Source organism: Malaclemys terrapin, chromosome 12, assembly GCF_027887155.1.
Source record: "Malaclemys terrapin pileata isolate rMalTer1 chromosome 12, rMalTer1.hap1, whole genome shotgun sequence".
Lineage (NCBI taxonomy): Eukaryota > Metazoa > Chordata > Testudines > Emydidae > Malaclemys > Malaclemys terrapin.
The window spans coordinates 26,829,809-26,855,736 of NC_071516.1; the positions used below are offsets into that span (position 1 = coordinate 26,829,809).

General features: G+C 49.9%; 1 protein-coding gene across 2 annotated transcripts in view; it reads left to right on the forward strand.

Moving 5' to 3' along the window:
* Positions 1-9,682, forward strand: part of PIGU (phosphatidylinositol glycan anchor biosynthesis class U) — a 61,496-nt gene extending 51,814 nt beyond the window's left edge. For both annotated transcript variants that reach the window (XM_054046058.1, XM_054046057.1), the window contains exon 12: positions 7,554-9,682. In XM_054046058.1, coding sequence (XP_053902033.1) covers positions 7,554-7,667 — 114 coding nt within the window. In that variant the 3' untranslated portion in view covers positions 7,668-9,682. The remainder of the gene's footprint in view (positions 1-7,553) is intronic.
* The last annotated feature ends 16,246 nt before the right edge of the window (positions 9,683-25,928 follow it).

Sequence of the window (25,928 nt, forward strand, 5' to 3'; positions counted from 1 at the left end):
ATTGTCTGTGTGTGACCTTTGTTTGCTGAACTGCCAGAAACCCTTTTACCCCTCCAGATTGTCGCTGTGTAAACCTTTCTTGAAATCCTTGTGCACAGATTTCCTAGCCAGCGGTACAACAAGCCAGCAAACCTTGAATTCAAGGCAACGAATTACTTGCCCACTGATGTGGTCTGGGAGGAGCAGTGGTTTTCTGTCATTTAATAGTTATCTTGAGTTGTTTTCATATAGATTTAGAAATGCAACTGGCCAGTTTGGAAACTTCCCCCTCCTCAGCAAGATGCATTACCAAGAATAACAGCAGTTACGTAAAGAATAATACCCAGGGTGGTCATAAAGCTATAAATACTACGTGTCTGCATACATTGAGGTCAATGATAAAAGGGCCATTATGAGACTTTTGTACAGGCCTTATGAGACTTAAGTACAATTTCAAAAGCACCTAAGTTACTTAAGAGTCAGAGTCTCAGAGAAAATCAACAGGACTTGGACGCTTTTGAAAATGTTTTTCCTTAGTCATCTCATCACCAGGAAGTATGTGTTTGTCATATGAGAACCATCTATCTTACAAAGTTATTTCATTAACAAAGAAGGATCTTCCATTTATATTGCATTAAACCCATTGATCAAATGCATTTTAACACAAAATAGAATACAAAGTAAATGTTTGTTTTGTGAAGATTCTTTCATCAGTATCCTAAAATGCTTTTCAGAGTGTAAATAACAAGTAAAGACTGAGAGAAATCAGATATATTAAGCAAGGAGAAAAGATCCATTTTCAGGTAGGTTATGGAAATGGAGGAGTTCTGAGTGATCTTAGAGTATGAGTGGATGAGACATTGAGGTACAGGACTCCAGGGGCTGCATAGGAGAAGGCTCTTGCGTCGACAGCGGCAAGATTGTGTACAGACAAGATTTGCACAACTTTCCTTTTGTTATGTTTGTATTTCTTTAACTATTCTTCGATCAGTTGTATTTCACTTTAAGGCATAAAATGAAATCCAAACTCTGCAGATTGCTGGGAGATTTCATCAGTTTTGAGGAGAAGCCAGAAAAGATGACAGATTTTTTTTTTTTTTTAATTTATATCAGGAGCAAGTTTTAGGCTAAAATCAGGGGTGGGGAAGATTGGAACTGTCCCCACAAGTAGCAGCCTCTCACACTCTGTCTAGTTGAAGGAACAGTGGTTGGTTGTTGTGTGTCTCAGTATCATACAGGCTCCTAAAACCTCTACTGGATTGTATTCATTTTCTAAAGGAAGAACGAGAGCAATCTCTAAGCAAAAACTCTAAGGCTAAAATCAAACAAAACATTGGAACCAGTTTAAAGCATTTGCTGTCCTGCTCAAGAGACATTAGAAGTTGCCTGTTATCCGCGTTCACATCAAATCTGTTCCCCGGGGTACTGTCCTGTTTTAATCTGTGGGCTTTTTGTGTAAGGTGGGCGCAGCAGTTTTTCCACAAGCTGCAGCATATCAGCATTAAGTTTAAAGGGTGTGGGAAATAAACCACCTCTTTGTAAGATCCCATAACTCTCCGGCTGTTTAACAAGGAACCTGTCGCTGTAATGTCACAGGCTGACTTCTTTGGGAGCCTTCACAAAAAGGAGCTGCTGCTAGTGCTTTGGTTACTGTCCATGAGAGCAACATGTCACCGAGGGCCATAAAGGAAAGGAAAGAAAATAGGGATTCGCAAAGGGTTGTTTCTTGTGTCCTTGTTTTTGGCATGCGTGATGTCATCATTCACAGTGTCAGGGAAGCCAGGGCATCTGCAGTTTGACTTGGCCAGAGCTGGTTGTCTGAAGTGACTGGCCTTGCTTCTCAGAAAGGCGAAGGGCTGCGAGGAATGGCGAAGGAGCACAAGGTTGGGATTCGGGAAGCCCTAAGATCTAGCCTTGGCTCTGTCGCAGGTGTTTTTAAGAATTTATGTGAGAGCAGCACCTAACAGCCCCAATCAGAGCACTGTATGGTCATAGAGTACTGAGGAGTTACTGTAGCCAAATCGCTTCATCTCTTTGTGCCTTAGAGTCTTCATCTGTAGACTGTGGATAACAACGCTCACCCACCTCCCTTGAGAATGGTGAGGGCTGATATTCCAACAGTGCCTTGGCCATGGATCTATTGCTGAGTGACTGGTCTTGGATTACTTTTACCATTATTTTGTGAACGTCAGTCTCCTCTTGAGCCTGCCTTTTCCAGGGAGAAGCCCTCCCCACTACTTGGGGTTGAGGGCTGCAGGGAGCTGGCCCACCCTGGGACTCTACCTGTTCTGTCCTTCTGTCAGGGCAGCAATATTGTTGTTTTCACTGTTACTCACATGCCAATCAATACCAGATTGGAGCTATTGTTGCATGCAGAAAGCTGTATTAATGCAACACTGGGACTTAACTTTGATTTCTGTGCCTTTATAATCTGTGTTCCCTGCAGCAGTCGTAACTCAGACCCCTTCTGTGCATTAAAAAGGTTCCATTAAAATCAGCACTTCCCAAGAGATACCATACCATGCTGTCTAAGGTACCATGCTTACCTCCTGTTCTAAGTATGCTGCTGTGTGGTAACTGATTATCGACTTTCTAAAGATGGTCACAGTATAAAATTTGTATTCTAGATAGTGGTGACTCCAGGGCTTTTAATAGAGTTGTGCTGTTCCTGTTCCTGTGGGAAGCAGGACTGCATGTTCCATGAGGGGGTGAAATCTGAAGGGAGGCAGGTGAGAAGTGCCTGTGTGATAGGGGACTGTGCGATTAGCTTGAAAGATTACCCACCCTGTGGCCACGTGCCCCCCCCCCCCCCCCCCCCCCCCATCTGAGCTTTGCAGTGCCAGTCCCTCCTTGGGTCTGGCATCCTTTTTGCTGTGCTGTCACACATGGGAGATTCAGCCCCAGAACAATCTGACCTTGAAATTAATGTGTGATCATCAGAGCACCCACTCATTTGTGTATTTATTTCAGCAGACAACCTGGTTGGTGCACATTAAGATGCACTGTCACTAATAATAGTACCTAGCTCTGATGTAGCGCTTTTCGTCAGTAGATCTCAAAGCAATTTACAAATGAGTTCAGCTTCGTTATCCCTATTTTACAGATGGGGAAACCGAGGCACAGAGCAGTGAAATGACTTGCCCAAGGTCACCCAAGTGCCCTTTGGCAGAGGCGGGAATAGATCCTAGGCCTCCTGAGTCCCAGTCCAGAGTTCTGGCCACTAGGCAACACTGCCTCCCTCACCAACTATTCTGCCAGACCTCTGGAGCTCCTTAGGATGCCAACAAAACTACACAAACAACCTGTGGTGTAAACCAGTTACAACACAATTGTCCCCATTCTGTTTCACAGTGTAGACTGGCCCTTACAGTCAGTCTGCCCTGTCATTAATAGCAAGTGGATGCTGCAGGCAGAGAGATGCACTCCCACATGGAGTGTCATGTTACACTTCCAAGGATAACTGAGAGGTAGAAATGCCATCCAATGGCTCTCAGCTCTCTAGCACAGAGATGCTTTCTCATTGCACACATGATGCTGCTCTCAGAGTTGCTTGGCTGCAGCAGAGCTATGTGTTCACAGGAGTGCTCATGCTTTTAATAGTTGGAAGATGTGAATATTTCAGTCACGGGCCAAAACAAGTCTTGCAGCAAATGGGTGCAGTTGTGAGTGATTTATGGACTAACCTGGTGGTTCAGGACAAGGCAGATTTATAGACAATATTTTACATTTCTGTGGTGCCTCTATATGAGGCTGTTGAAGTGTTTTCCAGATGTTAATGAGTTGAGCCTCACAGTCTCATGGCTGAGGTAATCAACCTCATGTGGAGAATCTGGGGGATCCCAGGGGCTGTGACTTACCTAGGTTCTGAGTTCTAGTCCTGGCACTGCCACTGGCTTGGTGTGGGGTCTGGAGAAAGTCACTTAACTTCTCAGTTTCCCCAGCTGTGAAATGGGACTGTTCTGAGGCTTCATTAATGTCTGCACAGCACCCTGCAAAAGAACAGTATCATGTAAGTGGTAGGCATTCCTGTCATCACTGAAATGACCCTGTGGGGAAAACCTGAGGTGGCTGTTACTGGCAGCTCTGGCGAGAGTGGGACCAGTTGTCATGTGCATCTCTCTTTTACTAGTATATTGCAGTGTCTGACAGGTCACCCTTGTTGCCAGTACAACTGCAAACCCTTCCTGAGTCACTTTTCTTCCTTCCTCTGCCCAGGTATTTCTTAGCAAGATGCTAGAAGAGGGAAATGGCCTAAATAGAAACTCTTGTGGCTTCCCTGCTCAAGACTTTAACCAATTGAAAATCATTAGCTCTTAAGGCTTAAACAAGTGGAGTTAGACAGAAACTCCTCCCCAGGAGATGTTGCAGAGCGAAGGGTATTATTTTGGATTTTACACTTTTTCTTCTGAAACCTCCAGCTTTGGCTATTATTAGAGATGGGGTGCCACGTCAGACAGAGCATTAGCTTCTTCCAAAAGCAACAGAGGGTCCTGTGGCACCTTTAAGACTAACAGATGTATTGGGAGCATAAGCTTTCGTGGGTAAGAACCTCACTTCTTCAGATGCAAGAAGTGAGGTTCTTACCCACGAAAGCTTATGCTCCCAATACTTCTGTTAGTCTTAAAGGTGCCACAGGACCCTCTGTTGCTTTTTACAGATTCAGACTAACACGGCAACCCCTCTGATACTTAGCTTCTTCCAGTGCAGCAAGTCTGGGCCGTTCGGATTCCCTCCGAGACCTTTTTCAGCTTATTCAGACACCTTGTCCAGTTCTGGGAGAAAACTTCATTCAATTCTCTGGGGTCCAAAAAGCTCAGTTTGATTCCAGATTTCATCACTCAGGTGTCTTTATTTGGCATACAGCGAAGCTACTCTGAGTTGATCAGACTCAAGTGTAGTGAGTACATAAGAACGGCCATACTGCATCAGACCAATTGTCCATCTAGCCCAGTATCCTGTCTTCCGACAGTGGCCAATGCCAGGTGCTTCAGAGGGAATGAACAGAACAGGTAATCATCAAGCAGTCCATCCCGTCGCCCATTCCCAGCTTCTGGCAACAGGGGCTAGGGACACCATCCCCGCCCATCCTGGCTAATAGCCATTGATGGACGTATCCATCAATGGGTATAGGGTGTACCACAGGTCCAGAGTTACACAGAAATCCTTTCCCTTCATATACATTTACACATCTCATTGCATTTACAATATATTATATCACACACTTTTGGACTGGTGTGGTTACTTTGCAGGAACCAGTCCCTGTGCAGCATGCTCTGTCCATGCATGTCCACATTCAACTTACTCCTTACCTCATCTTTATGTTCCTAACTAATCTTGTCCATTGTTAGTAAATGGTTCCCTGGGTGTTCTCCTTCTTATCTTAGCTGGCTCAGACATAGTGTGTGTTTCAACTTAATGATCTGTTTACCTCCCTAATTGTGTCCTCCAAGAAATGAGGCCTCCTTCCAGGAGTTAATTACTCGTGTCAGGCCAGGCCTCAGCTACATGGGGCTCCTAAAAGTTCCATATAGCTGGAGACGTTTGCAGTGACAATGGGTGGGAATTATTTCCCCATCTGTGCTAGAGAAAATAAATATTCCAGAAAGAAACCCCTTGGAAGGAGAGTGTGTATTTACTACACATAAGGTCCAGGCTTGCATCTTGGCATGTCCACGCATAAGCAAGGCTGCCAGTCTAAAGGGAAGATTAGTGGAAGCTTTGTGCTGGTGCACCTAATGAGTAGATTGCCTTCCTGGAATGTGTTGCAGCTATGGGGGATCACCTGTTGTCAGCATCCTTCATGCAAGGTAACACTGATTTCCCCTGGAACCAGAGAACACTAACTACAGGTGTCTTTGCCATTGCCTTGCATGGGACTTAGAACCTCTTTCGCTTGAGGCTATTGACACCTCCTGTGTTGCTGTGCCACTAGTGAGAGCGGCATGTCCAAACAAGATATGCCAGAGCTTCTGCTTGAAGGAATCAGCCTTGACTGGGAACAGCATCCTCCTTTTCACAGCAAGCAGTTGTGTTGTTGCAGGGTTTTAGAGATTAGCTCCTTAAGCTGCAGATTTCTTCAGTAATAAAGAGTCAGGGTGGGGAAAGGGATGCAGAAAATGTAGAATCTGGAAGCAGAATTGTTTTCCAGAAAATTTTTTGACAGCCTTCCATGGAAGTGCTGACTCATCTTTGTGAAGTGAGCCCTGTGGGAGAGAGCGGGAGATCTGAGCCTTCTTCACACCCTACTTCAGGCACTGCCTCCCAGCTCCTTCTCTCCCAGCCTTGCCTCAGTTCTCTGCTACCTCGTGCTTTCCCCTTCCATCTCTGCCAGCCCCACTGACCACCCACACTTCCACAATCCCCTGCCCTTCCCACTCCATCAGACCCGCCCCACCCTCCCATCTGCAGCCACATTACCTACTCCACCACCAAACTGCCTCCTGCTGACAGTGCAGCTCCCTTCCCACCTCTCCCACCCAGCCCATCACCCCATTCCCTTGGGCCAGTCAGCACCCAGAAGGACTGTCAGGTAAGATTCCATCTTGAATTAATTCATGGAGTAGCATAATGAATGCTCAGGAAGTGCTTTGCAGCTATGACACGCTGTTATTTGGTTGTTATAGTGATAGCTACCCCTGTACAGTGCTATAAAGGTCTCCAGCTCCAGAATGGGTCAGGGTCACTGGTGAATGTGACTGCTTTTGTTCCCAGGCGGACTGGATCCAAGTGCTGATGGGCAGATATGGGGACAATGGGATCAGTGGATGAATGGCAAGTGGATAAATAACAAATAGTGTTTTAAGAATGATCAAACTTTGGCACTCACTGAAAGCCAGTCCTGTTGTGGGAGCTGCCCGGGTTGGCAGTTACAGAAAACAAGCCCTTCCAAAATGTTGGAGTTTAGGCCTTCCCCCCAGAACTGTTTATTGAGTCAGCTCTTGAGTTTTCACAAACAATGGTGCCTTGTACTGTACACTTGTACAGGACCCAGCACAATGGGGCCTCACTGCAAAATAGAGATTCATTTGGGTGGAAGGGTAGCCTAGTGGTTAGTGCACAGGACTCCTGTGGTCTCTTTCCCACTCTGCCACTGACTTGTTGTAATAACCTGAGCAAGTCACTTAGGTCCAGATTTTGAAAAGTGTATAGGCATTGCTCCGCTCAGCATGCAACACCTAAATACCTTTAAAAAGCTGGGCCTTAGTCTTCCTGCGATTTACCCATCAGTACAATGTGTATTGGTAGCACTAAAGTTCCAAAAGCCTTTATCTCGTTTCCTTTTGTGTTAGACCCTGCGTGTTTGTGGCTTTTCTTCTAGTCCTTCCTAGGCTCTTGTCCTTTCTGAATAAAACAGTCACTCAGAAGTGATCAGACTTTAAACTAAAGACCGTTAGAAGTGATCAGCATGGGGTTCTGAGATGGGAGAGATCGGACTGGGTTGTGTTACTGCTCTCCTGAATGAGAGACGAGGCTGGGAGTGATATGGGAAAGAGAGCTTTGCATCAGTGGTCTGTAAAGCTAGCTAGTCTTTGGTCTGAAGTGTCACTTACACCCTGTACATTTCACTTCTGCAGATCCTGCTCATCTCTGATTATTTCTACGCCTTCCTCCGGCGAGAGTACTACCTCACTCACGGACTCTACTTGACAAGGAAAGACGGGACGGAGGCCATGCTGGTTCTGAAATAATCACCCTGCCCTGCATGACTTGGGGAATGGACTTCTATCTGAAACACGCAAAGCTTGGGGTGGGTGGGGAGGGTTCCCTGACAGTGGTCTGACTGGTGGGAAGTTACCTAGTGCGGTGGAAGAAAGGGCTGAGGTTTGGATGGGAGTACCCTCATTGGCAGTGACGTTGAGGTCAAAGCCAAGATCATAAGAACTGGCCAAAAACTGCTGCTGTTAGGGCCACGTGGCCTCTGTCGAAGCACCTCCCTTCTTCCTTCAGCTGTGCTTTCTGCTATGACACCAACCATCAGTTTCGGGCAGTCCAGCAGGGATCGGAGCAGGTAGCTGGGCTGACATCAGGGCTGCATCTCAGGCCTAGAGAGTTAAGGCCATAAACCCTTTAATTTATTATCACCACTTGTGGGGAAAACCACTGGAGATGTGTGTTTCTCTTTCTGGAACTGACTGCCACTGGAAATCGCTTTGTAGACTGCTTTGGTTCCTCCTCCTTCATTGCTTTCCTCAGCGATGCTCCTGCTTGGCATGCAGCGAGCTCTAGGGACTTAGCTGTGACTGACTCAGACACTTGTTCCTTCATTCTGTCGTTGCGTCTGGAAATCAGAGAGTTTCTTGCACAGTGGACAGCTCCTGCAATGAATAGATGATCCATTGGCTTTCCATAGCAAAGGGAAAGCGATAGCATGAACCATCTGGGAGGGATGTACAGGAAAGTCACCAAACTGAAATACAAACCGCCAGGAAGAGTAGGAAGGGAAGTGAGTGCATGGAGAGGGAGGGTTGGGGATAGTCTGGGGGTTTCCCTTTAAGGGAAAAAAGAGACTATCCCTTTGGAAGCTAGTCAGCAGCATTGTGAGGTTTCAGGGGAAAGGACAAAATAATAGAAATAACATAGCATCACTTATTGAATCCATGCGGAGCGTGGCTGCATGTGGAATACAGAGTGTCAGCCCAGTGCTTCAGTTTCCTAGGAAGGTCCCTCCCATTCAGCCTACCCCCTCTTATTATTTGGGGCTTGTGTTTAGATCCTGGAGCTGTGGGATTTTGGGAGACAGGCCAGGAGGGAGAATTCCTCTATCTAGAAATACAAATCCAAACTGGAAGGAGCCTTTTAGTACTTTGGGGTGCCTGGGCTCCAAATGGGCTGCAGCCACTTAGCAAGAAGAGACATTTACCCAAAGTGTTATTCCCTTGCACCTAGAGCAGCATTACAATGGGGCTACGCTCAGAAAAGTGACTATGCAAAAATGGCATCTTACTCCCCAGCTCTGGTCCCTGTGTGCCAGAGCCACACGCTTTAGGGACCAAGATAAGTTTTGCTACTGCTATTAACTCTTCAGATCTGACACAGCTCCAAGAAACCAAGCAGGATCCTAGCCAGGGTCCTTGGCACTGATGCTGGCAACACAAACCAGAGAGAACCCAGCTCAACTCTCAGATCCCAAGGGGGTGTGAAGGGCTGCTAATTCGAAACCCCCTTTCATCGTTTTACTTTTAAACCGAGCATGTTCAGCAGAGAATGATTGAGAGACAGTCATACCGTCCTTCCCCCGGCCACTTTTACAGAGTCACTCCGCTGGACGTGGTGCCCTTTCTCCTACATTTTCTGTCTGGTTGAGCAGTTGTTCAAATCTCTTTTTGTAAAAAAACGATAAACTCTTGCCTTATTGCACTACTGTTGGCGCTTGGGCGGGTGGGTTTGGGCTGAGTCCAACCTGCTGCACACAACACCCAGCCGCTCCCGCGCGGGAATCCCCTGGAAGAGAGGTTCCTGATCCTGGCTGCAGAAGGGCACTCGGAACCAGCTCTCCACTCGGCGGTCAGGTGTTTGGGGCACATCACAAAGTGAATAATAAATCGTGCAAGTTTTAAATGCTTTCCGAGTGCTCTGTGCAGCAGTGATGCTGGGGGGCAGAGGGGCTCCTTACCCTCTGTCCCAGCCCATTGTTTTGGGCTTGTGCTTGGAGGAAAACTCCAGGGTCATTTCCTGTTTAAATAAATCCAGGTTTCTTCTTGTTCCAAGGCCTGAACTGCCTGAAATTGTGGTTAATGTAAATCTGGGTAAGGAGCCCAGAGGCTACTCTATCTCGCAGGAAGGGAGCAGGACCAACGGTTTGGTACTGTGCACTTCCAGGAGTGAGGCAAGCAGGTGGCTTTGGGCTAGATTCTCGGTCAGTATAACCACATGCAAGCCAATGGTGCCAGCACAGCTGCTTAGGCCAACTGAATTTGCACCCTTGAAAGTTGTCTGAAACTCGGCCTTCAAAGTCATCAGCTTTTCCTGATCTCCGAGGGTGAACTGGTTAGTCCTGCCCAAATGGCAACCTCCAGAGGCCAAGTCAGAGCAATTGATGGCTGGCGATGCTGCCGTGGCAACGGGGTGCCCAAGAGTGCTCTTTGGGGGTGAGACTTTTAGAATGACATGGTGAGTGAGGGGATAGCGTTTAGTGGAGCAACTTCTGCTGGGCGGAGAGACAAGCTTTCAAGCCACACACAGCTCTGCTAAAGCCATTAGTTAATGTAACTGACAGTCTGGCTTCCCTGCCTAGTTGAAATGTGTCCCGGTTTTACCATGGGTCTCCCCCCCCCGCCCCCTTTTCATCCTCTTAATCCTAATCTCAGCTGGCATGCGGGAGCCCTGGAGCTGCAGTGTCCTGCCATGGGCAGTTGTCATGGCAGCAGCCACTTTCTCTCCTTACCCTCGGTGTGGGATAAATGAGGTTTGTTTTGTTCCAAAGCGGATTGCCTGGCACAGGGGCTTCTCCTCCTCATGAGGCACCTCTCCCTGCTTGTGGAAGGCAGGATCCTGAGTTCAGACCCAGCTGCTCTCGTGGATTATATAAAACCTAGGGCCATGGGCTGACCCTTTGCTGATGCTTTTTTAGAAAACATTTCTGCCCGTCTTTGGCATCCTTGAGGTTTTCAGAATTAGAAAGCCAGCAGCCTCGATCTCTTTCTGTCGGATTACCCAGAATGGGCATGTTTCCTCCAAGACCTGGGGCCCATCTGGGCTGGAGGGAGGGGCGAGCTGTGGGTATGAAATAGCTTGTGTGTGTCTCTCTTGGGGTCAAAATCAGAAACACCCACCCTCTTCCCCTCAGAATGGCTGAAATCTTAACTGAGATCGCTCCAGGCCTATGGCTGGGGTCACATGTTCGCAGGCTTGGCTTGATTGCTTTAAACCCCCATCGTGTTGCGGAAAAGGCTCTATGCAGCCTGTTTGACTGATGCTGGAGCTGGCTAGCTGAATGTTTGAATGGCAGCTGCCAATCTGTGGGGTGCAGGCTGCCGTCTGGCTGGGACTCCCCCATCCTGGAACCCATAATGAATTTTCTCTTGCAATGACATTTTTTGCTGCTTTCAGCTCCATGGCCTTATACTGGCAGGTCTTATTCTAGGCAGCTACATTAGTTCCAGCATTGGAGGGTGGATTTGGAATCTCACTTGCAGTCTGGTCCTCACATCTACATCTTGTGTGATTTGACAAAGTGAGTGATTTAATATTGGTCCCTGAAGGTCCCAAACTGCTCTAGGGATCACCGGTGGCCTGCAGACAGCTGGCTGGGGGCATGGCACTCGTTGCCTTCTAGCTTGGAGCTTTATACTGATGCCCATCACCATAGTCTCTGGGCATCTTCCAGGTTAAATCAATAACACATTAAACCAATCCCTAATGGACTTCAGGGAGTCTCTGGCCCATCTCCCTTTATGGGGTCAGAACTCCCCTTGGAGTCATAGGTGCTGACTCTGTGAGTGCTCTGGGGCTGGAGCACCCACAGAAAAAAAATAGTGGGTGCTCAGCACCCACCAGCCACAGCTGTTCAGCAGCAGCCGCCAATCAGCTGTTTGGTGGCTGGGGGAGGTACTGGGAGGAGGGCAGAGAGCAGCAAGCGGTGGGTGGGCAGGGCCTCAGGGGAAGGCTTGGAGCGGGGGCAGGAAGAGTGGGAGTGAGGACAGGCCCTCAGGGGAGGGGGCGGAGAGAGAGTGGGGTGAGGACAAGGCCTCAGGGTGGAGCTAGGGTGGCCAGACAGCGAGTGTGAAAAATTGGGACGGAGGTTGGGGGTAATAGGAGCCTGTATAAGAAAAAGACCCAAACATCAGGACTGTCCCTATAAAATCGGGATAGCTGGTCACCCTACGTGGAGCACCCCTGGGGAAAAATAAAACTCAGTGCCTATGCTTAGATTGGTTATTTTTAGGAGGCCGGCGGCTTGGGAATGAACGGGGTGCTTGCGTTGTGAGTGTCACTTAGGTGGAAAGACTTTCTCAAAGAGGAACACTTTGCAACAGCGTTTCCTAAAGATGGTCAGACTTGGGTTCACCTGAGCTCTTCTGGCATGTTGTTCCACCACTGGATCCCCGCAACAAAGCACCCTCTGTCCCGAGCTGTCCATGCTTCATCTTGGCCTTTGTGATCTGCATGGTCTCAGAGAGCCACTGTCCCAGCGGCTGATTGATCAAAATTTGCTCTTTGATGTAGCTGGGGCTTGCTCCATGCCTTGCTCTGAAAACCATTCAAAGTAACATTAGGAAAGTTAGTTGCTGTGGTTGCCACCTGGATGCGATGTGTTTGGTGCCCATAGCCCCTCCCATTTGCAATCTATTAAGTCTCCGCAGGGGGGAAGAGAGCTTGTTCTGTGCAGAGCGTGCAGCTAACTCCATGGGTTGGCTGCCTTTGGAATGTGATCTAAGATTTCCCCCAGTAGTTTTGGCTTCACTCCAGAGCACGTTGTGGGCTGTACTGAACAAAGTCGCTTAGGGGCTACAGAGGGAAAAATGCTGGAATGACCTTTCTGTGGCTGACCTGAGTCTTTCCTAGAAAGAGCCCGGGCTCCGCAGCACCAGGAACCCAAGGGCCGCTCCAGCTGGCCTCCCTGGACAATGGGTAAAGCAGGAGTCCTGGGGGTGGCCTGAGCGTCAGAAGCACGACGCAGAGCTGAGCTGCTGTGCCGATGAGCTTACAGCCTGATTCTGCAAGGGGAGGAAGGGCCAGCTAATGCGTGTGTGCATTCAGCAGCAGGCAATGTGGCTAAAGGGACACCGCCAACATGAAAATGAAATCCCTGCGCTGCATTAACAATACCCCTGCATGTTTGAAGAGCACATCCCATTTGTATTTCACCGTTTCTCTCCTTTTGGTACAATGGGCCTAGTTCTCCTCTTGCCTCACACCTTGGATCATCCTTCACACCAGTGCAAAGGGACTCACTCTCCAATCAGAATCCTCCAGTCCTATGGTTGCCAATTTTGATTGGACGTATTCCTGGCGACTCCAGGACAATCCTGGAAGGTTGGCAACCATATCCACACCCTCCCACCACTGATGGCTTCTTGTAGCCACTTGGCTCAGGTGTGGATTACAGCACAAGGTACCAAATGGTGCTAGCCTGCTTGGTTTTGTTTTGGTTCTGAGCAGTTTCACTTCCTAGGCTTGCTGCACTGCCTCCCTGTAGGGAGGGGTAAAGGACAGTTATTCACCTTCTCATAACTGTTGGTCTTTGAGATGTGTTGCTCAAGTCCATTCCAATTAGGTGGGCACACACCACGTGCACAGTTGTCGGAAAGTTTTTCCCCTAGCAGTTTCCCCCTCGAGTTGGCTGTGGAGCCCCCTGGAGTGGCACCTCCATAATGCTCTATATACGACCCAGCGCCTCCTCAGTTCCTTCTTGCCGGCTACTCTGACAGAGGGGAAGGCGGGTGGGTTTGGAATAGATATGAGCAACACATCTCAAAAAACAAATTACGAGAAGATGAGTAACTGTTCTTTCTTCTTCGAGTGATTGCTTGTATCGATTCCAAGAAGGTGACTCCCAAGCCTTACCTAGGCGTGGGATCGGAGTTATGGAATCGCAGATTGGAGCACCGCTCTGCTGAAAGCTGCATCATCGCTGGACGATGGCGTAATGAAAGGTGAACATATGTACCGAGGACCAAGTCACTGCCCTGCAGATTTCTTGGATTGGGATTTGGGTCAGGAATGCTGCCGCTGAGGCCTATGCCCATGTGGAGTGTCCTGTAAGTGCCGGGGCTGGGATCTTGGCCAACTCGTAGCATGTGCGGATGCAGGACCAGGAAGATATTCTTTGAGATGATATCGGGAGTCATTTCATCCGGTCAGCCACCACGATGAATAGCTGGTTCGACTTTCTGAACGGCTTAATGCGTTGGATGTAGAAGGCTAGCGCCTGCTGAACATCCAGAGAGTGCAGCCTCTGCTCACGGTTACTGGCATGAGGCTTAGGATAGGAAACAGGCAGGAATATGTCGTGACACGATCTTAGGAAGAAAGGCCGGGTGAGACCTAAATTGCACCTTATCCTCATGGAAGACCGTATAAGGTGGGTCAGAGGTGCGGGCCTTTAACTCAGACACCCTGCGTACTGAGGTAAAAAGCTACCTTGCACGACAGATAGAGGAGGGAGCAAGTCGCTAGCGGTTCAAACGGGGGCCCCATTAGTTTGGAGAGGACCAAGTTAAGGTCCCACACAGGGACTCTCCGTCTAATCTGGGAGTGGAGGCATTCCAGGCCCCTGAGAAAACATCCCACCATGAGGTTGGCAAATATGGAGCGTCCAGACACTCCTGGGTGGAAGGCTGAGATAGCAGCGAGGTGTACCTTGATGGATGACGCTGCCAGGCCTTGTTGTTTTAGGGGTAGGAGGTACTCTAGGATGAGTGGTATAAGCACCTGGATTGGAGGGGTGTGATGCTGGGCACACCAGCAAGTGAACCTTTTCCACTTAGCTAGATAAGTGGCCCTGGTGGATGGTTTCCAGCTGCCAAGTAGGATTTCCCGTACAGGTTCCAAGCACAGAAGTTCCATAGGGTTTAATCATGAAGCTTCCAAGCTGTGAGATGGAGAGACTTGAGGTCTGGGTGGAGCAGGTGACTGTGGTCCTGAATGATCAGGTTCGGGTGGAGTGGCAATGCAATCGGGGCATTCACTGACAGTTCCAAGAGCGTGGTGTACCAGTGTTGTTGAGGCCACACCAGAGCCACCAGAATTACCTCCACTCTGTCCCTGCAGGCCTGGAGAAAACCTCGTGCACCAGAGGGAAGGGGGGGAAGGCGTACAACAGGCGTCCTCCCCAGGGTAGCAGAAATGTGTCTGTCACTGAGCCTGGGCTGTGATTCTGGAAAGAACAGAACATTGGGCACTTCCTGTTGCTGGGGGTGACAAACAGGTCGACCTGGGGAAACCCCCACCTTTGGAAGATGGAGTGTTGACGTCCAGATGGACTGACCACTCGTGACTGTGGAATGATCTGCTGAGGTGGTCTGCCAGGTTGTTCTGAGCCCCTGGGAGATAGGACTCTTCCAGGTGAATGGAGTGAGCTATGCAGACTCCCAGAGCCTGAGGGCTTCTCAACACAGAGGGGAGGAATGGGCTTCACTCTCCTTCTTGATGTAAAACACGGCAGTGGTGTTGTCCAGTCTCACTGCCACGCACTGGCCTTGCAGCTGGGCCCGAAAAGTTTGGCATGCTTGGTGTACCACCCTGAGCTCATTGATATTGATATGAAGGGAGAGCTCATCCCGAGACCATAGTCCCTACGTTTGTAGATCTCCCAAATGCACACCCCAACCCAGAGCTGATGCATCCGTTACCAAGGACAAGGCGGGCTGGGGGCTGTGGACAGGGACTCCGCACACCATTCGAGGTTCAAGTCACCACTGGAGGAACTCAAGTATGTGCTCTGGTACTCTCACTACTAAGTCCAGGTTGTCGCATCCCGGGCGATAGGCTGACACAAGCCACACTTGCAGGGGTCTGAGCCTCAGCCTGGCCTGCCGGACCACGTAAGTGCAGGCTGTCACATGGTCGAGGAGACCTAGGCAACCCCTTGCAGTAGTAGTTGGGAATCACCTGAGGCCTTGAATGATGTTTGACATGGCTTTGCATCATGTCTCCGGCAGAAATGCTCATGCCTGCAGAGTCCAGCACTGCTCCGATGAACTCTATTCTCTGGGTCGGAGACAAGGTTGACTTGTTCACGTTGAGGAGGAGGCCCAGTCTCTCGAAAGTGGATCTGACGAAACGGACCTGAGATTCCACCGGCTCCCTGGTGCACCCCCTGAGCAGCCAGTCATCTAGGTAGGGGTATACCACACCTGCCTCCTCCGGAGGAAGGCTGCTACAACCACCATGCACTTGGTGAACACTCACTTGGTGAAACAACCAGTGGGGCCCCTTGATGATCGAGATACAAAAGGAGGCTTAAAGATGATAAAGTCATTGCAGAGAAACTAAATGGATTCTTTGCTTCAGTCTTCACTGCTGAGGATGTTAGGGAGATTCCCAAACCTGAGCCAGCTTTTGTAGGTGACAAATCTGAGGAACTGTCACAGATTGAAGTGTCACTAGAGGAGGTTTTGGAATTAAACTTAACATTAACAAGTCACCGGGACCAGATGGCATTCAACCAAGAGTTCTGAAAGAACTCAAATGTGAAGTTGTGGAACTATTAACTAAGGTTTGTAATCTGTCCTTTAAATTGGCTTCTGTACCCAATGACTGGAAGTTAGCTAATGTAACGCCAATATTTAAAAAGGGCTCTAGAGGTGATCCCGGCAATTACAGACCGGTAAGTCTAACGTCGATACCTGGCAAATTAGTCGAAACAATAGTTAAGAATAAAATTGTCAGACACAGAAAAACATAAACTGTTGAGCAATAGTCAACATGGTTTCTGTAAAGGGAAATCGTGTCTTACCAATCTTTGAAGGGGTCAACAAACATGTGGACAAGGGGGATCCAGTGGACATAGTGTACTTAGATTTCCAGAAAGCCTTTGACAAGGTCCCTCACCAAAGGCTCTTAAGTAAAGTAAGTTGTCATGGGATAAAAAGAAAGGTCCTTTCATGGATTGAGAACTGGTTAAAAGACCGGGAACAAAGGGTAGGAATTAATGGTAAATTCTCAGAATGGAGAGGGGTAACTAGTGGTGTTCCCCAAGGGTGGGTCAGTCCTCGGACTAATCCTATTCAACTTATTTATAAATGATCTGGAGAAAGGGGTAAACAGTGAGGTGGCAAAGTTTGCAGATGATACTAAACTGCTCAAGATAGTTAAGACCAAAGCAGACTGTGATGAACTTCAAAAAGATCTCACAAAACTAAGTGATTGGGCAACAAAATGGCAAATGAAATTTAATGTGGATAAATGTAAAGTAATGCACATTGGAAAAAATAACCCCAACTATACACACAATATGATGGGGGCTAATTTAGCTACAAGAAGTCAGGAAAAAGATCTTGGAGTCATCAGGGATAGTTCTCTGAAGATGTCCACACAGTGTGCAGAGGCGGTCAAAAAAGCAAACAGAATCATTAAAAAGGCACTAGAAAAGGTTCAGAAAAGGGCAACTAAAATGATTAGGGGTTTGGAATGGGTCCCATATGAGGAGAGATTAAAGAGGCTAGGACTCTTCAGCTTGGAAAAGAGACTAAGGGGGGATATGATAGAGGTATATAAAATCATGAGTGATGTGGAGAAAGTGGATAAGGAAAAATTATTTACTTATTCCCATAATACAAGAACTAGGGGTCACCAAATGAAATTAATAGGCAGCAGGTTTAAAACAAATACAAGGAAGTTCTTCTTCATGCAGCGCACAGTCAACTCAGGGGGCTGTTGGTAGACTGAATGGGAGGCCCGTGAACTGATAATGTTTGTGGTCGACCACAAACCTTAGAAATCGCCTGGGCGTGGGGCAAATGGCTATGTGAAAGTACGCGACTTTCATGTCGAGGGCAGTGTACCAGTCTCCCGGATCCAGGGAAGGGATAATCGTGCTCAGGGGGACCATACAGAACTTCAACTTCACCATGAATTTGTTGAGTCCTCGCAGGTCTAGAATGGGTCTGAGACCCCCCCTTTGCCTTGGGGATTAGGAAATAGCGGGAGTAGAATCCCTTTCCCCCTGAGGAACCTCCTCCACCGCTCCTAGGGCAAGAAGCGACTGTACCTCCTGGATAAGGAATTGCTCGTGAGAAGGTTCCCTGAAGAGGGATGGGTTGGGGGGGGGGGGAGAGAGGGGAGGAGCAGAATTGAAGGGAATATCCCACTTCTTCCGTGCGAAGAACCCAGTGGTCTGATGTTATTTGGGACCAAATGTGGTAGAAGTGAGATAGACGATTCAGAAAACAGGGAAGGGTCCGGTGCTGAGACAGGTGCTTTGTCTTCGGTCACACTTTCAAAATGACTGCTTTGAGCCCGACAAAGATTTAGTTGGGCCCTGTCCTGCCCAGACTGAGGATGGGATGGCTTGCACCAGCCATTTCTGCCCCTGTGTCTATAGGGATCCTGCCTCGGCCAAGGAGGATATGATCGCTGTTACTGGGGTTTGGGCTTAAAGGGTTTTCTTGGGGTTGCTGGGGTGTGCATACCCAAGGATTTCACTGTAGCCCTGGAATCCTTTAGACTATGCAGCCTGGAGTCTGTCTGTTCAGCAAACAGACTAACCCCATCAAAAGGCAGGTCCTTCATAGTTTGTTGAATCTAGGGTGGGAGCCCCCAGGCCTGCAGCCATGGGCTATGCTTCATGGCGATTCCTGAGTGCAAGGTGCGGACTGTCGAGTCCGCAGCATCCAGTGAAGCCTGTAATGAGGTCCGTGCCACTGCCTTGCCCTCCTCGACAATAGCCCCAAACTCCTCTTTGGACTCTGCTGGTAAGAATTCCTTAAACTTCAGCATCGAGTTCCAGAAGTTGATGCTGACTGGCAATCCTGAGTTGTAATCCCCCTGTGGAGTATACTTTGCGTCCAAATAAATCCAAGTGCTTGACGTCCTTGCATTTAGGCACTGGGGCTTGCTGTTCCTGCCTCTCCTTCTCATGCACTGCAGCCACCACCAGGGCACAGGGTTGCGGGTGTGTGAATAGGTATTTGTACCCTTTAGAGAGGACGAAATAGTTCCTGTCCACCCCCTTGGCGGTGGGAGGGATGGAAGCTGGGGTCTGATAAATGGTCTTTGCATTGGCCTGGATAGTTTTGATGAGTGGTAGAGTGACCCTAGATGGTCCCTCCAGTGCCAGGATATCCAACATAGGGTCCTCTGACTCTACCAACTCCTTGGCCTGCAGGTTCATATTTCGTGCCACCCTGCGTAGGAGTTCCTGGTGGGCACAGCTATCTATAGGGGAAGGCCCGGAAGTGGAGGTGCCCGCCACAGCCTTGTCCAGGGAGAAAGACGAGGAGGCCAGAGGGGGAACTGGGTCCTCCTGACCTTCCTGGTCTCCGGTACCCTCTGTCCTGCCTCTAATCCAGGGTCAGCCACCCAAGGGTCAGGATCAGGAACAGGGATGGGTTCTGGGGAAAGTGGTAGGGCTGGTAACTCCTCTGCACCCCTCGGGAGCCCCTGGACTGAATATCCTGGGCCTGGGGGTATGCCCAAGGGGTCCAAAATGGCCACTGCGCTGGCCCCCGCCATGGTGCGTGCCATGGTGTCATACCCCTGTATGGGCGGTCTGCCCTGTGTCGGCTTGCATCGGGCCCACACCGAGACTTTAGACCCCATCTCTGAGCCCGAAGATGTGGACCTAGACTGCGAGGCCAGGGCGGTGCCAAATGCTGTTGGGCTGGGGAGCGCTGCCGCGAGGCTGGGGAGTGGTGCCACGAGCGGGGTCTGCGCGGTGACCTGGAACCGTGCCGAGATGGACTGCGCCAGGACCAGGACCTGCTGCACGATGGCAATCGATGCCGTGATCGGCCCAGGGACTCTGAGTGGTGCCAGGACTCCAAGCAGTATCTTGTTTCTGGTGGCACTGAGGGGCGGAGCATTGCAGGCTTTCCATGGGAAGATGCTGCATGCTGTGGGCATCGGGGGCTTGGCGCGAAGGGCCGGAGACACGGTGCTATCATGTCTGTGAGGTCTCTCGCAGCCTCAAATGTGTCTGGGTGGAAGGCAGTTGTACCTCCTCCACCACCTGACATGGTGAGTCCAATTGCACCGAAATCAACTGTCCCACTTGCGGGACCGAAGTCGATGGTGCCAGCTCTGAGGTTTTTGGCACTCGGAGCTCCTTCTTGGGATGCGCCCCATTGGCCAGTTACGAGGGGTGGGTCCCAAAGTTGGGGAACCACTCCTCCCTTGTTTCTGACCCAGGGAATGTGACTGGGACCGAGTCCTCTCTAACTGTTTCCGCCCTGGCGAGCGGCAGTGCTGCGGGTCTTGTCCAGAGTCCTTCCATGGTGTTGTCTCTGCCGCTGCTGGGGCACTACACACTGATGCACTCAGCGCCAGGTCCTGCCACCCTAATGCTGGTTGTGGTCTAACTGCTGCCTCCACGAGGAGCTGTTTCAGTCTAAAGTCCTGCTCCTCCTTCGTTCTCGGGCGAAACCCTTTGCAAATCCTTCACTTATCCACCTTGTGTGTTTCCCCCAGATGCTTTAAGCAAGCGTCATGGGGGTTGCCCATTGGCATAGGCTTGTTGCAGGACCTGCAGGGTTTGAACCCCTGGGACGTAGGCATGCCCTAAGTCTCCAGGGAGAGCGCAGTCAGGGTGGAGGGAACCCCCCACCCCGACTGAACTATTAACACTGCACTACACTAATAACAAACCAAGGAAAACAAACACTCAAGTAGATAGAAACTAGGGAAATGGAGAGCTTGCTGAGCAAGATGACACAGTTCCAACGACCGTCACTGGTGGGAAGCAGGAACTGAGGTGGCGCCGCGTTGGCAGGGTCATGTATCGAGCACTATGGAGATGCCACTCCAGGGGGCTCCACAGTCAACCCAACAGGTGCTGCTAGGGGAAAAACGTTCCGATGACTGTGTAGGTGGTGCGTACACATCTAATTAGAATCGATATGCGCAGTCACTTACAGAAGAACCAGCGGTATCCCCCAGGGGTCTGTACTGAGCTCAGTGCTGCTCAACATATTCATAAACTATCTGGGAAAAGGGGTAAACAGTAATGTGGCAAAATTTGCAGCTAATACTAAACTATTCAAGATAGTTAAGTCCCAGGCAGGCTGCGAAGAGTTACAAGGGGATCTCACAAAGCTGGGTGACTGGGCAACAAAAAGGCAGATGAAATTCAATGTAGATAATCACAAAGTAATGCACATTGGGAAACATAAGCCTGACTATACATACAAAATGTGAGGTCTAAATTAACTGTTACCCTGCGAGAAAGATCTGAGAGTCATTGTGGATAGTTCTCTGAAAACACCTGCTCAATGTGCAACAGCAGTCAGAACAACTACCAGACGGTTAGGACCCCTTTGGAAAGGGATAGAGAAGAGAGAAAATATGCTAATGCCACTCTATAAATCCATCCACACCTTGAATACTGCAGTTCTGGTCTCCCCATCTCAAAAAAAGAGATTAGAACTCAAAAAGGTACAGAGAATGTGGGACTGGGGCAGCCTGCACTGGTAATGCCAAGATCAGGGCAGACTGCACAAGGGAGAGCAGATACTCCCAAGACTGGTGGGTAACACTGAAGTTAAACCTCTCAACCAGTCACAAACTGCGTTTCTGATCCCTCACACTGGTTATCCAGTAGCAAAAAAGAAATTTCCCAACCCCCTTTATTGCATTCCAGTCTCTGGCTTCCAATCAGCACCTAGGCCCAGTACAGTGAGATGTTATTTTAAACTCTGCTCACAGAAGGGCAACAAACATTATTAAGGATGTGGAAAAGCTTCTGTAGGAGGAAAGATTAAAAAGACTGGGACTTTTCAGCCTGGAAAAGAGACAACTAAGGGGACGTACGATAGAGAGCTATAAAATCATGAATGGTAACAAGAAAGTGACTAAGGAAGTGTTATTTACTCAGTCACATAACACAAGAACCATGGGTCACCTAATAAAATTCATAGGCAGCAGATGGACCTTTGGTCTGACCCAGTATGGCTGTTCTTATGTTCTTATGTGTTTAGGTTTCCAGCTCTTCTAGGAGAGTTTGCCCAGAAGGCGAGTGCCTGGCTGGCACCTGTATGTTTTTAAGTTCATGAAAGCATTATTCCTATTAGCGTCTGTAAACCCCCCGTCATTTAGAGCTTACACATGCTAGCCTGGCCCTTTGTAAAAACTGCTGTAACACTCTGTGCCTCTCCCCTCAGCACCCCTCAACCAGTGGGACTGTTTTGTTTTAATGAGGCGAGAGCAATGTGGGGGGAACATCTAGACTCAGCTCGTAGCTGAGGGGGACCAAGCCCTGTGGAAGGGTTACCTGGGCAGCATTAGCTTGCTGGTAATAAAGCAGTGCAGTATCGGGAGGTGGCCTAAATGCTCCTAGGGCTGCGTGGGGCTGGCTGTTCTTAAAGCCCATTGGCCTGCACAGCTTCCCAGACTGCTGGGGCAGGGACTTTTACTCACCCACTAGAGGCTGTTACTCCACTGAAACCTAGCGGGGCCAGCAGCACGCCCTGCTGGGCACTAGCGCAGCCATGTCAAGCGACACAGAGCAGGTGCAGCCTTGTGTGGCACTGCACCTGGCCACGTGGGCTGCCTGGCAGCTCAATTAGACCCAGCGAAGCGCAGGCCTGGGTGAAGGGCACTACCATTGGCTGCTCCCCTGAAGGGAGTTTGTCACTTTAGACTGTGGCGCCCGTCACAGCAGGGGTTGTGTCCTGTGCCGTATTTATACAGCACCTGACACTCTGGGGGCTGGGTTCTGACCGAGCCCTTTGGGTGCTATCACAATATAGAGTTTTACTGGGCTTTCCTCTCCCTCCCCCCCCCCACCCAAAAGAAGCATGCGGCAACTGCCCCGGCCCAGTGAGTTGGATGGGAGAAGTGCTGGCAACTCAAAGGGTTGTGGCAGGCCTGGGGGCAGATGTGGCCGCTAGCAGGTGCCAGTCAGGCCTTCGCATGTGCAGGCACGACGCAAGAGTGCAGGAAAAATCCCTCAGGAGGCTCGTTGGGCGGGGTGGGGAGGGGGAGAGCAGGGCCGGGGCTAGTGTACTGTGACAGAGGGCATGGTTGGTGGGTGGGGCTGTGCTCCCTTACAAGCCTCAGATTGGCAGCAGGCAGAAGTGGCCATAGCAACCACCAGGACACATGCAGAGCCCCACCACACCTGGCTGGCCAGTTCCCCAGCTGCGGGGCGGGAGCTGAACCCCCAGTGCCCTCAGATGGTGAGTCGGGGGCAGGGGGCTTTGTGGCTGGTGGCTACCAGAGCTGAGCGTGAGATCAGGCTGCACTGTGTGACCCAATGGCTTAGCGCAATGGGCACAAGCAGCTTTGCGCTTCCCTGGCCTGTGCTAGCCTCATGCACCTGCCACAAGGAGTGCAGCTGCTCCCAGTTGCTTTCTCTTTGGCAATGGGGGCAAACGGGAGGCAAGGCCCGGACTTGCTTGCCTCACAGAGGTGGTGAGATGCAGCTTTGCTGGCACATGAGCGCTAAGGAGCCCACAAAATGTGAGCTCAGCCCTTATCCAGCAGGCGCCAGGTTCCGAGGGCTCACCCTCCTGCTAAGTCAGACATACACAACACGTGGGAATGGGACTGAAGCAAGCAGAGTATCCCTGGCACACCCTTGAGGGGTACTAGAATGAGCGCAAAGGCACTAAGCATGAAGGATGCGCACGGGCAGAAAGGCCAGCACATGGGTAGGGCTGTCTCAAAGTGGCACGCAACGTGCGCCTGGCGAGGCTGGCCCCTTTGGTAACAAATGGCAGGGTGGGGTGTGCGTTTGGGTGTGAAAGAGTAAGTGTGACACACGAGCTGAGTGATTATGAGCCAAACAATTTTTTCCCCCTTACTGCTACAACAAAGTAACAGTCACTCAAGGAACCATGTTTTTGGCCAGTTCTGAGTTTTGTTTCAAACTTTGTCACCAAACGTGCAACTAGATGTGCCCCCCCCCAAAATGACACACTCTTTTTGGGGGTGAGGAAGGGACGCAAATTTACTCAGTCTTATAAAATGTTTTTCACCCAGCGCGATTTACTCGGCCATGGCTGATTACACTGTGGGTGATGGTGGGTAACCAGCTTGCCCAACAACTAAGCTGCTTTTAGGTGTGTGTGCATGAACTGATTAAGAAGGGGGCCAGTAAAGGGACATTTTTAGCACTAATGGACTGGCTGGGGTCTACCGAGGCCTGAGCCTGGTGATGGGCTGCCTGTAAATGCCCATGCTGGAGCAGAGCGTGGCTGGGTGAGGTAATAACTGCTATTGGCCCAACTTTCAAGCTTACACAGCACTCTTCTTCCCCTCCTTGAGAGTTTGAACACTTGGCTCTGGCACCAACAGCAGCTGGGCCAATAAAGCAGGTGGAGGATGAATGGCAGGGAATGGTATTAGGACCAGGATTTGTTAACGTCATCATTAATGATGTGGCAGCGAGCATAAACAGCAAGGTAATGAACCACCCAGCCACCGTGAACTGCAGAGGCCTCAACGTGGCAGTGAGAAGAGACAGAGAACACAAGGGTGCAAGCGACAACTATGATTCAGTTTGGGAAGCTGCAGGAACACATGTGAGGGGAGAATAACCAGTGCTGTAAGACCTAGCCAATGGAGTCTGCCGGTAACTCCCCCATGACACTGTACTGCAAGATGGTGGCAAGAGGCCAGTAAAGTTGGGGCTGCAAAGAGTGGCCCACGCCACAATGCTGTGCTCCATCATGAGCTACTGGTTCTCAGCAAGACGCAGGGTGGGTGGGCTGAGGCTCGGTGAAGAGGTCAGTGCAGCTGCAATATTTTCAAGCGGCCGTGGCTGTGCCTTTGTATAGCAGGGTGAAGCAGTGACAGTGTCTACAAAGATATTAACAGTAGGAGGGCTGGAGAGGAATTCTTTAGGTTGATATAAGCCAGGGCTTGAAAACACACAGGGGTGTCAAAGAGGTGAGGAACCGCTCCCAGATCAGTGGCATAGGTAGCATTTAAGCTTCCAGTTTTAAGTGGCTAGCACCTGTGGTCGTGAGGAAACCTTCCAAACTACAACCCCAATACAAGTCAGCTGCTCCTGCTCAGGGCTTCCCTTAACAGCACAGTGCAATTGTAAGTCACCCCCTCACCCAACCACTCTGTGCCACCATTCAGGACCCCATGTGAATGTTGCCAGGCTCGAGCAGTGAACTAGCATGAGATTGTTCTTTAAAATCTCATGATTTTTAAGCCAGCCAGAGCCTCACATCTGTTCTTGGCCTTCTGCTTTGGGCCTAACACACATTTCCTCCCCCGCCCCCTAAGCTTTTCTCCACTGCCATGAGGGCTAGAAACACACTTTGATATTCTCACATAATCGGATGACTCCTGGAGCTCTAGGACAAAATGCCACATAGTGCACTGAGGCAATGCTGTAGCCAGCAGTGAAAGGAACAAGACTCAGGTTGGTTTTACTCTGCCAGTGCAATGGAAGGTAGGAGCAGCATTTGGGACGAGTGATAGTCAGAGGGAAAGAGGACCAGAAATTAAAAGGTTGGGGGAACAGCTCCAGTAAAAACAGTGTGATCCTCTCCACCACCCATTCCTCCTTACAGCAGCTCTGAAGGAAGAGCAGTGAAGAAAGCTCCTTCTGTTCCAGAAGCCAGCACTGAGTAAGGCTTCAAATGTACCAGACACCCACTAGCCAGCAGCTTACATCAAAGAGACTGAATGGCACCAAGGGGAAGCATCCTCAGAGGAATTGCAGCTCCCCTCGGGATGGGAGATTCTTACCCCAGCTTCTCCCTGGCCCTTAGCTTCCCTATTGGCCTGGAGCAAGAAGACACCTGGTAACTTTTCCAAGCACAGGCCTGGGAGTGGGATGAAGATTTTTTAAAAAGGGGGATAAGTTAGGCTCAACATTAAGCAAGGCTTTGGAGCAGTGAGCTGCAGCGCGACCTGAAACTGCCTCCCAAGGGAAGCAGTGCAAACCCCTCTCTAAAACTAGCATGTGACTGAGCACTAGAATATGAACCAGGACCAATCCTCCCTCGGAGAAAAGTGGGGGATTCCAATGGCTTCCTCTTCTACCTTCTCTGGGGCCAATCGCCCTCTGGCACTAGGGTAACTCAGGGGGTGACTTCCGCCTGAGACCAGTGGGAGAGAAGAATCAGGCCCCTTTGTTGTAGAGAAAGTCAGGCCACTAGCAGGCATCCTACATGAATCTGCCAGCAGCAAGCAGGTTTAAACAAGGTACGAGATAGCAGGTAAGCAGCATCATTTCCCTCCCCCCTGGCAGACAGGCCTTCTCTGGTCTCTGCAGATGCCAATGCAGCTTAACAGCTTGGTTCAGGAGGGGACTCCAGAGAACTGAGCACAGGAGAGATATGTAATCCCCAGCGTTTACAGAGCACTTTTCAGCAGCAGATGTCAGGGTG